Source organism: Silurus aristotelis (assembly GCF_946808225.1).
Source record: "Silurus aristotelis genome assembly, chromosome: 13".
Classification (NCBI taxonomy): Eukaryota; Metazoa; Chordata; class Actinopteri; order Siluriformes; family Siluridae; genus Silurus; species Silurus aristotelis.
Window position 1 is genome coordinate 28,118,105 of NC_139586.1, and position 12,758 is coordinate 28,130,862.

The following is a 12,758-nucleotide window of genomic DNA, read 5'->3' on the forward strand; positions in this document are numbered from 1 at the left end:
TTTTTCATACTGCACCCCCCTAAGTGTAAACTAATCAAATCTGGTTTTGCATTATTCATGTTGGTATGGTGTGTGTGTGTGTGTGTGTGTGCCATTCTTTACCTCTCAGCATGGTGTGTTGGTGTTTGGCCGTGCAGATCAGCCTACTAATACCATCGATCACCTGGCTCTTGGAGTCCACGTCCTTTTCTTTCGGCTTCTTGCTGAGGAAAATCACTACAAACCGAGAGAGACACAAAATGCTCAGGGTGGCCTGCTGGGTCAGAGCCGTTACATCACGAGGAGAAATTACAAGAAAACACAAGAATTCGGCACGTGTTCTCCTGGAAAAAAAAACTGGAAAAAAAAATACACAGGCTACAAAGACGTGAGTCGGAGCTCAATGTAAAAAACACGCATTATGATAGGAGATGCTGAATCAAGTGTTGCAGTGTGTGTGTGTGTGTGTGTGTGTGTGTGTGTGTGTGTGTATTAGGGATGATAAGATTCATCTGGTGCATCGGGATATAAAAGTTAACGATGTGATGCATCAAAAAAGTGTGCATCGGACACAAGTTGGTATTTGCACCGCTGCAACAATTCATGGATTTATTCAGGTGTTTCTCCGTCTGAGGGTGATGATGATCAATGGCTACCTTTGCATAAAAAAACATGATCATGTTTATTTTTGGAGTGTGTCTGTGTGTGTGTGTCACCTTTCTTATTTTTCTCCTTCATGACGACGGTCATGGCCATGCCGTGAGGTGCGGTGAGTTCTCCTCCGCTGGGGATGCGTGAGACCTGCAGGGAACGGAAGTTGCTCTTCAGCGTGTTCTTCATCCCCACGTCCCTTTTCTCACCATCCTTCTTCTTCTCCGCCCCCAAACACGTCCAGTAATCTACCTGCAGCCCCATCACTTCTCCCCCTGAGCCTGGAGAACTACAAACACATACACACACACACACACACACACACACACACACACACACACACACACACATCTATAAATTTAGGGTGTAAGTGGGACCTGGAATGGTGCATGGAGTGTAGAGTTTTGTGTGTAAATGGGTTGAAGGTACAGTCCGAGCTCCTCAGTAGCTGCTGGATCCTGGTGAGTGGTGTGATAGATACAGAGCCTGGAGGTTTGACCTCCACAGGGTTTAAAACAAACACACACACACACACACACACACACACACACACACACACACAATGCAAAAACACACATACGCTTATACACATATACACACACATTTATACATGCAGACAAACACACACACACACACACACACACACACACACACACACACACATCTGCGCATACATACAGTATATATATATATTGTATATGCACGCATTCACACATTTACACACAAACACACACACAGTGACACATTCACATGCACATAAACACAATCACACACACACACACACACACACACACACACACACACACACACACACACGTTTTAGTTTTATTATAACGGCAGGTAGTTTTTACTTTTGTCAGAACTCATGTGTATAAATTCTTCAAATGAAATGTAAACCAGATACTACAAATTAGGCCTACAACCAACTCTGTGTGTGTGTGTGTGTGTGTGTGTGTGTGAGAAAGAGAGAGAGAGAGAGAGATGGACAGAGAGAGAGAGAGAGAGAGAGAGAGAGAGAGAGAGAGAGAGAGAGAGAGAGAGAGAGAGAGAGAGAATAAAGTGTAGGTAATGTACCCTGCTCCAGACAAACTAGCTGAGACAGAGGGAGATGAAGGAGGTGTGCAGGTCATGTCTTTCCCGTACGGTGCTCCACTCTGGGCTGGAGGTGAAGACAGTATGTTCATACTGCCCATCACGTTGGCATCATCAGAATCCACTACAGAGCACACACACAAACACACACACACACACACACACACACACACACACACACACACACACACACACACACACACACACACACACACACACACACTTATACTCTCCATGGTGTAGTACGTACAGGAAATTATTGATCATTGCTGTCAATTATACGTTTCCAAATACACATTAAATTAGTACGTATTATGACACAAAATGAAGTTGAAAAGGAAGTTTTTTTAACATCCTTCACATCAGTCTTTACTCACAAGCATAAGAACCTTAACAGTCATGACATTTATTTAAACACTGGAAAGATTCAGACTCTATTTGAACATTTATGGCATATGCCCTTATCCAGAGCGACTTACAACTGAGCAGTTGACGGCTAAAGGCAAGCGGAATCTCAGTGTTTAAGATGTTAGACTTCTGATCAAACGGTCATGAGATCAAATCCCACCACCAATAAGCTGCCACTTCTGGGCCCTTGAGCAAGGCCCTTAACCCTTACCTTACTCACTTGTACGAATAAGATACTTGTAAGTTGCTCTGGATAAAGGTATCCACCAGATATGAATGTAAAGGGCTCAAGGGCCCCAACAGTGGCAGTTTGGGGGTGCTGGGATTTGAACTTATGACCTTCTGATCCAGAAAGCAATGCCTCAACCACTGAGCTTCCACTGATACCCTCTGATTAAAACCCTCCTGTTCCATAGAAAATAGGAGGGTATTAATCAGAGAAAGCAACCAAGAGGTCAGGGATGACTCTCCACTACCACCACCATGCTTCACTGTGAATGGAATGATGCACTGTTTGTGGTATGTCAATGCAGAGGCTCGTACCTGACGTGGACAAGTTGTGCTCAACGATGCCTACTTTGACCAGCTGGAAAAACAAAACAAAACATGATACAGTTTCATCCTCCAAAACAGAAAGACATCTGCAAAGTTTATGTACAAAGGTTCATCAGTCCGCTTACCCCAATGAACGGCACAAACTTCTGGCACGAGTCCTCATCGGGGCTGTGTGGTGAAGAGAACAGTGAGGAGATCAGTGTTAGAACGTTGAGCTCAGACGCACACACGGGTCTGACGTTAGCGAGTCAGTGAGTGGCTGGGTGGATGTGTGCTTGGGTGTCCAGGTGTGAGAAACGAGTCATGTCTGGCACAGTGACAAAGGCATGGCGCCACCTCCTGGTGGCAGGGTGCTGAGCGGAAGCGTGGGGTCATGCCATGGAGTTCATGAGTTGATGCTGCTTACAACCTCCACCAGTCAGGTGCAGTGTAAGGCAGTGGACGGCAGTGTGTGAGGATTTCACTAATACCCTGTACTCCAATACTGTTGTGGAAATGGCTGGACAGAAAGGCGTCCTGAACTTGAATCAATGTTTAAATTTCCAAACTGCTACAAATGTTTGTGTGAAAACCTCTGGACAAAAGTTGTGCTCACCTGAACATCCACATTGAGTCACCATTTGCTCTTTAATAATAACCTCCATGCTTCTAAAACATGTTCCAATTGATTTTGTGGAGATTTGTGGAGATTCGTTCAGCCATAAGGGTGTTAAATTGAGGAGGTCTCTATAGCAGGAGATCTACTCCAGACCACGTCAAGCAGATCTTCAAGGAGCTGGTTTTGTGCACTGTCGTGCTGGAGCAGGTTTGAGTCTCCTAGTTCTTCTAGTTCTAATTCTAATGTCATTCTACCACATCCAAAGACGTTCGAAGAAATTGTGTGCCTTTGACTTTGTGGTAACTTCAAAGGAAAGTCAGGTGTCCCAATACTTTTGTCCAAATATACAGTAGATGTCCAAATTACAGTTAATAAAAAAAAAAATGGCGCTTCATCATTACGTTTATTATTAAATTATGCGGCCACTCAGTTAATAAATTCCGGAATGGAAATACAGACGGTCCCCGAGTTACGACGGTTCGAGTTTTCGATTTTACAAAAACGTTGACAATGACGACATGTTGAAATTGTAATAATATTTGCCTTTTTTGTGCGCCATTTAAATTTTCGTTCGATGTGTTGCGATGCTGTCAGGATGTCCGCCTTGTGAGATGCCTTACTGGAGCCAGCGGTCAGAAGACCCTGACCCTGGAGTTCAGCGGTCTCGGTGTTAGACGGATACTTTTTCCGTGCTTTTAGTGTTTCAAAGCCTAATTCTTGTGTCTCTTTTATTGTCTCTTTCATACACTATAGAAGTGTAAATTGCTCTGTTTTGCTAAATGTGCTGTAATAAATGACAGTAAACTACCCCATACTGATCACCACTCTTTGTAAGCCATTGTAAGTCGGGGACCACCTGTACGATTATCCACGCATTTTCCTACATGTCAGCACATTTCTACCATGTGCATATACATTTCTGATAAAAAAATTATGAAATGTTCAACAATTAGCTTTGTGTGTGAGAATGCTGCGTCTGCTGCTGCTGCTGATGATGAGACGGAACAGTATTGAAGCACAGGGTTCATGCTATACACCGTTTCCTCCTGACCATCTCCGATTATAGAAAGACCTTCTCGCCTACGAAGCTGATGTCTGAACCCGGAATGAGGATGAAGAAAGTGTCGGTGCAAAAGTACACTGGCGGATGATGACTGGGGATTTTTCAGGCGGATGATTCCTGAGGTACAGCAAGCATGCTGTGATAGAGTATTTTTACTTTAATGGTCACGTGTCTAAACGTGATTCGGATTGTGTGTTTGGAGGACACGTTTAGAGGCACATGTCCTCTGGCAGAGATGCACGTTTAAAGAAGCGAAAGTCACCTTACTACGCTTTTCGTTATTCTCTCTCTAAATCAACGTTCGTGTCATTCTCTCGTGCATTTTATACGATTTTTAATACCCACCTTCCCCCTCCTCCGTTTCGTTTTCCGATATCCTTCTCTTTTTATATTCTCCTGTACGTAGCTAGTAATTGCCAGTGTGACCTTTTCCGCTTTATGTTTTTGTCCTTTTCCTAAAGACACACAGGCCCGTTTAGACCAGTCTTTCAAGCTAAGAAACTAAGACCCTAATAATTATTTATATGATGGGCGTAATTATATAATCACAATTTCTATGCACACAATTATATCAAATCTACCTTAAAACAAACTGGCGGTTGTTCAAAATTCAGCTTCTAGGATTCTGACAAGTCCGGTGAGCATACAAGGTGGTAACAAAAAGTATCGAGAATGGTGTCAAAAGGGCTTTGAGCTGAATCTCCACAGGAGAGAAGGGTGGGTGCGGAAGTGAGATCATGTTGTGTGCGAGGAGAAGCTCGGTGACAAGGTGTGCACGTGGTCAAAATAGCACCGGTTGCACAGCAACTTATGAAGGTCGGCGCTTCCTGTGACTGTGCGTGCAGCCTTGTGCTGCCATCTGTTGGATCGTGTTACAAAACGAATCTCGGAACCTTTTGATACCACCTCATATCGCACACTGTATATTTAGCAGACGCCGTGATCCATTTACATACTCTACAAACGCAATAGAACCCGCTTCGTCAACTGTCACACCACAATCCAGATGTGGACTGGGCAAAGAATTCCAAAGTATTTGGCGCCGAAATGTACAGGGAGAAAAATGGCCGCCATTTAGCCATTTTAACAAGAACATGCTTTCTATAGCTTTCAATCACAGGCATGTCCAAGTCTAGAGAACGAAAACAAATATCTAAAAACTAAAAAATTTTTTTAAAACGAACGCATAAAGCAAAAACAAAAACCCCTCACCATTATGAATCATTTACCTGTAAAAAGCTTGGAAACACCTTTTATGGTTTTTGAGAGACACATACATGTTCTTTTTTTCTTCTTCTATGCAACAAACTCAAGTAATGTAGCGGAATGAGGTTTCATTTGACCAAACAAATCTATAAATTTTCTGCTTTATTTTTATTTTAAAATCCTCCCTCAGCATGAAGAACAGCTTTACACGCTCTCGGCATCCGGACACTTCCTTGCTCTGTAATACTTCGCCGTGCCTCTTGGAAAACTAGTCAAAGTTGGAGATTGATTGATTGATTGATTGATTGATTTCTTTCTTCCTCCCTTGTGATGCAGTTTATCCCAGAGCAGTTCAGACTGGGCAGGTGGTTCCATGATAGATATCACTCCAGACGACCGTCTGCTCTCTAAATAACACTTACAGAACTCAGACGTACGCTTCGGCTCATCGTCTCGTCGTACGGTGAAGTCGCTTCCACTGAGCCGCAGTCCAGACGGAACTTCACGGTGTGGAAGTACGGAACAACCCCAAACCATTTTGATCAGTCTGATCACATCTTCTCTCCTGTTCATCATCTTACACAAGTTCTTCTGTTGGAGACAATAATGTCCCATTTGGACGCCACAGAACTTTCATTCACTCATTAGTGCGTAGAAACAAAGGGAACATGAATGTGGACTGCAATTCCGTCTGGACTGCGGCTCATCGGAACTGATTTGACGGAGTCTAGACGGAATTGTGGAATGGTAGCCATGTTCGTTCGGTATTCTTTACTGAATAAGCATGTTCTCCAAATATAACCAGGAACTGGTGATGATAAAGCGAAGTATATTTCATTCAAAACCTACTGTTCTGGTTATTAATACTGTAAAATGACTAAGATTGTTGCATAGAAACTAAAGGAACATGCATGGATCTATTCAAAAATAGCCATAAAACACAGAGTTTCCACATGTTTACAGACACTGTGTTTGTAACTCGATTTAAATGTTTGAACGTCCCTGCAATCGATAGAGATCAATTAAAAATACAGTTGTGTTCCTTAATCTAGTTAGAAACGCTGTTAAAATCCTTAGTGCACTCATTCAGACTGAAACAGACCGACACACACACACACACAAATTTAAATTAGCATCGTGACGCATCGAGTATGAGCGGGTTAGACACGACAGGGGGCAAAACTGAGAACGTCGACCCACACATGATCATGTACCTGATGTAAAAATCAAAATACAAACTTCTTTTCCTTGAGTGGCAACAAAAGACAAAAATAAAAAGGAGGAAAGAAACCCAAACAGAACAGCGTTACACATCTGCTTACGTCCCGAGCTGCTTCTCAATGCAACAAAAAAGATAAAAAAAGCACATAAATATAAAAAAAATAAATAATAAATAAAAATGTAGACCAGAATCAATTAATAGACATTAAAAAGAATTTTTAATTGTTTTGATGAAATCCTTTTAACACAGTTATATTGATACACATAGATACACTGTATGCCCAAAAGTTTGTGGACACCTGAGCATAAGATTGGTATCTACTTCATTTAGAACGGCCCGTTCCACATCCAGTCTCCTCTTTTAATGAGCTCCACTTTTGTGGGAAGATGTTCCACTAGATTTTGTGAAGATTTATTCAGACACAAGGGTGTTAGTAAAGTCAGGTACTGATGGTGGCGAGGTGAGGAGGCCTGGGTGCGGTCAGAAGAGCTTTCGCTCTAAGCCATGGAAAGCATATCTTCACGGAGATGGCTTTGTGCACAGAGGCATTTTCATGCGAGGTAGGCCGAAGAATCGGCGCCGATAGTCCGTTGCTGGAACTGTTGGCTATCGGCAAAAATGCATAAAGATAGTTTTTCCGGTCTGTTTCCATCACGAGAGCGGCCTCTAGAGGCGAATCACTGACAACACGTGATGCTCGTTTTTACATGCGCTGCACGGAGAGCACAATATTATATTTATCGTTTGTAATTTCTCAATTATATAATTATATTTATCACTTAATATAATAATATTCATTTTATTTAGCATTATTTCCATTATTAGGTACCTTTAATTGTCATGCTGAAACAGGATTGGCTCTTGTAGTCCAAGTGAAAGAAAAATGTCACTATTTATTGTGTGCCCTCAGCTTTGTGTGAACAGGACCACATCTGGCTGGAAAAAAGTTCAGGTGTCCCAGTACTTTTAGCCGCACAGTGTGTCTACTCTGCGTTAACCACATGAACCTTTCTAACAAGAGAAGTAACAACGTAAAGCCTTTACGCATATTTCTGCACACCATTAGTTTATTTTTTACTAATACACACACACAGACACACACACACACACACAAGTGTGAGTACCTTTTCTGTTTGTAGGTAAGCATGGCCTCAGAGATGGGGAAGTGATGGGACGTGTTGGCTCCCGCCAGATACTGAGACACTCGACCGGCAACATCAATGGTGTCTGTTCAGATAAAAGGCAAATAAGTGAATAACGTCTCAAACGTACGTAAATATTTGTATATCGTTCTCAGGAACTGCTTGTGTTACTGATTTCCAATTAATCAAACAGGTGTCCTGTGGTAACAATACGTCATAACAGGGATCAACTTATTATTCATCAATCAATATATTGATATTTGATCTACAGCAGGAACGTCAGAGATGATTCTTCTCATGCTGGGCTCCTCCACACACGTCTAGCCATGTGTCTGTGTGGTCATGTTTCCTTTATGTCCACTTCTATGTTTAATGGCTGTCCGTCCATCCTTCCATCCTTCCATCCTTCCATCCATCCATCCATCCATCCATCCATCTATCTATCTATCTATCTATCTATCTATCTATCTATCTATCTATCTATCTATCCATCCATCCATCCATCCATCCATCCATCCATCCATCCATCCATCCATCCATCCATCCATCCATCCATCCATCCATCCATCCATCCATCCATCCATCCATCCATCCATCCATCCATCCATCCATCTATCTATCTATCTATCTATCTATCTATCTATCTATCTATCTATCTATCTATCTATCTATCTATCTATGATCTCTTCATCATGGCCCCTGTTAGCGGGTGGATATAATCATTAGGCACCAAGTGTAGGATTTGAGAAATGATGCGTGTTATGATATGTAGGAACGCACGGTGTATGTAGGGGGCATGGCCTAGTAAGTGTGCATGTGATTGATGAATGTGCAGGTAGGAATTCTACTGAAATTGCATTCAATCTGTTTGTTGTAACCAAAAGTTCCATGTTATAGACTAACCTGCATTTTTTTTTTACAAATTTCCAGTTTATTAATATTAATTCCCATGGAAAATTTTAAGGTCCTGGGAATTTGCAACCCTATGCCCAATCAGCGTTTATATGGGTTGTATTCTAGGAAATAAAAATTCACACAGAATTCATTTTAAGGCTCAGAAAAAAAACAAACCAAACAAACCTGATGTTGGGGCCTCCAACCTCCCGAACACGTCTCTCCAGGCAGCGTCCATGAAAATGCTGTTGAACTTATTATCAAAAGACGAAATGTACTTCGCCACAGGGTGGCAACCTGAACGGCAGGAGAAAACGAACAACATCGATGCAATCAAAACAGACACACGAATCCGAAAAATTTCCCTCATGTGGAAGTGTACAGGACGTACCAACAGGAATGACCAGGAAGCGGATGTAGCTCAGCCAATCAGGCGTCTTGTTCGCCAGCTGCTCCACGAAGCACCTCAGCACAGTGCTTAGGTAACTCTGGTCTCCGGCCACAGCCACCTTGATGGTGGGAGGCGTTTGTGCGTTGCAGTTGCAGCTGAGGAGAAATGGAGATCTTAGAAACCTCGATCTCGAAACATTCTCTATGGTAATAAACTTAGCAACAGTTGCTATGCATGGGTGCTCAGGAAATCTGGTGATCAGGATGAGGGTTTTGTAGCAAGGTGGGAAAAAAAATCGGACACTTACAATCTCTGGATTCTGGTGACGATGGTGTTGAAGGCTGCCTGGACGTCTGCAGCAGAGATGGTCGAGACGATGGGCTGCTTGTGCTCGTGGAGGATCTCGTTCAGATACTGCAGAAAGAAAAGCAGACAGAAAAGGCGAAGATAGAAGATGAGTGAGATTGAGAGAAATCCTCGATCTGTTTTTTTTTTAAGGTCATTTGATTTAAGGCTACAGTTGAAAAGTTTTCCATTTGAGAATCCATCAGTTAAGAACCTCAGCAATCGTGGAACTATAATAAGGAATGTTGAGGATGAGGGAGGAGGAAGTCTCAGGGAGTCACCTCTGATTCGCTCTTCAGGAATAAAGTGATAGGGACTAAAATAAATAGAATTGAACCGAATAGAGTCACAATTATAACCTTGATTTTGAGAGTCACATAGAATACAGATTAACATGGCAGAGGTGGAGCTGCATCTTCCTGGAGACAGAACAAACTATGCAACAAACTCAAATACACAAGTATTGGACAGTGAATTTACTGTCTGGGTGTGCGAGTAGGTGCATAAATAAGCTTCAGTTAGTTTAGAATGCAGCAGCAAGAGTCCTCACTAGATCTAGGAAATATGACCACATCACCCCTGTATTAATCAGTCTACACTGCTCCCAATCAAATCTCGCATTGATTATAAAATTCTACTACTGACATATAAAGCACTTAACGGTCTCGCACCACCGTATCTGAGTGAACTTCTGTACCAGTATGATCCTCCACGCCTACTTAGATCAAAAGGTGCTGGCTATCTGTTGGTTCCTCCAATAATGAAGACTACAGCAGGGGGCAGATCTTTCTCTTATAAAGCCCCGCAGTTATGGAACAGCCTTCCAACCAGTGTTCGGGACTCAGACACAGTCTCAGTGTTCAAGTCGAGGTTGAAAACATATTTATTCAGTCAAGCCTTTAATCAGCAGATTTTTTCTCAGTTAAAGGCTCAGATCTGGAGGGAACATGGATATAGAGTGTTTGGTGAACTGGGATATTTGTATGCTGTCGTCCCCTCACATTCACGTGTTCACTCAGGTTTGTTGATGGTGGTGTGGTGGGCCGTCTCTTATCCCAGAGATCCCTCATGTCTGTGTTGCCTTCTGGTTCTCCCTTTTAGTTATGCTGCTATAGCGAGTCTTGCCGGAGTCCAAACTGCACAGTGACTTTAACTCTCATGCAACAATAGGTACACTTAATAATCCATATCCTTCTCTTCCTGTCACCCTCTTCTCTCTCTCTCTCTCTCTCTCTCTCTCTCTCTCTCTCTCTCGGTCGAGTTAAACATGCCCCTGAGGCTCCAGTGACCACTGTTCCTGCCCCTCTCCCCTCCGTGGATCTTCCCACTTCGTCCAGGCCTGCCTCTGGATAGTGTTCTCTTTGACTGGAGGCACTCTGTGCAGCTGGGGTAGGTTTGTCATCAACGCCTTGGGTGGTTCCATGAAATTCCGGAGTAAGAACAGGAGCTTTGAGGATGGATTGGACTGTAGTTGATGTCAACAGTCTCCTACACTGACTCAGGACTACATTTCGCTTTTGATCATCATCACTGCCCCCCGCAGCATTGTATATCTGCCACAAATGGACATTTGGTGTAACCCAGATGAGGATGGGTTCCCTCTTGAGTCTGGTTCCTCTCAAGGTTTCTTCCTTATGCCATCTCAGGGATTTTTTCCTTCACCACAGTCGCCACCGGCACCCTCATCAGGGACAAACTTACTCATAAAGAACATATTCATTTTTAATCACCGCATTATCTGTGTAAAGCTGCTTTGAGACAATGTTCATTGTTAAAAGCGCTATACAAATAAAAATGAATTGAATTGAATTAAATTGAATGAAAGTTCTCTGGTGTCCAAATGTGAGATATTTGTCTCAAACAGAAGAGCGGAGTAAGACGGAGAACAGGAGAAGATGTGATCAGACTCAATGGTTTAGGGTTGTTTTGTAGCATTGAAGGCTCTTTAAAGTAAAAAGAATCCTGATTCAACACGGCTCCCATTCCGTACTTCATCACCGTGAAGTTCCGTCTGGACTGCGTCTCGTTGAAAGCGACTTCACCGTACAACGAGACGATGAGCCAAAGCGCACGTCTGAGGTCTGTAAGCGTTATTTGGAGAGCAGACAGTCGTCTGAAGTGATATCTATCATGGAACCACCTGCCCAGTCACCGCACCTCAATCCTACTAAACTGCACTAGGATGAACTGCATCACAAGAAAGAAAAGAAAAAAATCTCCAGCTAGTGAAGAACAAATTTGGCAGGTTGTTACAAGAGGCACGGCGAAGTGTTTCAGCTGAACATTTGTAGAAATGAACTGTCTGGACAAGACATATCTTCCTGCAGCTGGCTTTGTGCACAGATTCAGATCTTCTAGTTTAAATGAAGAAAATAATTTCCATGAGAAACCTTTAAGGGGTGAGGGGGTGGGTGAGCTGGGAACAGATGGCAGCTCCAAAAAACCCAGAAGGACGTCAATTATTAGACTTTAAACGTAGGTGTCCTCGGCATGGCAGTAATGGAGGTGCAGTGCGCTGAGGAGCAGGAAGAGATTTACAGCAGGGGCTAGAAAGCACACAGAGAACACCACCTGCTCCCTAACACTCACACACACACACACACACACACACACACACACACACACACACACACACACAGTCATATCATATATAGGTGACATATAATAACCCACTGTGACAGATGTTCCCACACTTCCACACACAGGTGACGGATACACACCTGGCCCTGCCAGTCGGTAGTGTTGATGAGGATGATGCTCTCCGGCAGCTGCTCATCCGAGTTGAGGATCTGATTGAGCTGATCGTACACACACTTCCTGGGAACCTGGAACAGCATGACCAGACGCGATTACTCGTCTAATACCACAGTTATCCATTTTCTATCTATCTATCTATCTATCTATCTATCTATCTATCTATCTATCTATCTATCTATCTATCTATCTATCTATCTATCTATCTATCTATCTATCTATCTATCAATCTATCTATCTATCTATCTATCTATCTATCTATCTATCTATCTATCTATCTACTGTATACATTTCTATCTATCTATCTATCTATCTATCTATCTATCTATCTATCTATCTATCTATCTATCTATCTATCTATCTATCTATCTATCTATCTATCTATCTATCTATCTATCTATCTATCTATCGACTGTATACATTTCTATCTGTCTATCTATCTATCTATCTATCTATCT

The 12,758-nt window shown here is 42.6% G+C and overlaps 1 protein-coding gene across 3 annotated transcripts in view; it reads right to left on the reverse strand.

Moving 5' to 3' along the window:
* LOC310735863 (phosphofurin acidic cluster sorting protein 2) overlaps positions 1-12,758 on the reverse strand; it is a 76,851-nt gene that overhangs the window by 5,981 nt on the left and 58,112 nt on the right. For all 3 annotated transcript variants that reach the window (XM_083559087.1, XM_083559086.1, XM_083559088.1), the window contains exons 14-23: positions 12,267-12,371; positions 9,509-9,615; positions 9,202-9,356; positions 8,997-9,107; positions 7,899-8,001; positions 2,811-2,853; positions 2,674-2,716; positions 1,705-1,846; positions 696-919; positions 103-216 (exon numbers count right to left, since the gene is read on the reverse strand). In XM_083559087.1, the coding sequence (XP_083415213.1) occupies positions 103-216; positions 696-919; positions 1,705-1,846; positions 2,674-2,716; positions 2,811-2,853; positions 7,899-8,001; positions 8,997-9,107; positions 9,202-9,356; positions 9,509-9,615; positions 12,267-12,371 (1,147 nt within the window). The remainder of the gene's footprint in view (positions 1-102; positions 217-695; positions 920-1,704; positions 1,847-2,673; positions 2,717-2,810; positions 2,854-7,898; positions 8,002-8,996; positions 9,108-9,201; positions 9,357-9,508; positions 9,616-12,266; positions 12,372-12,758) is intronic.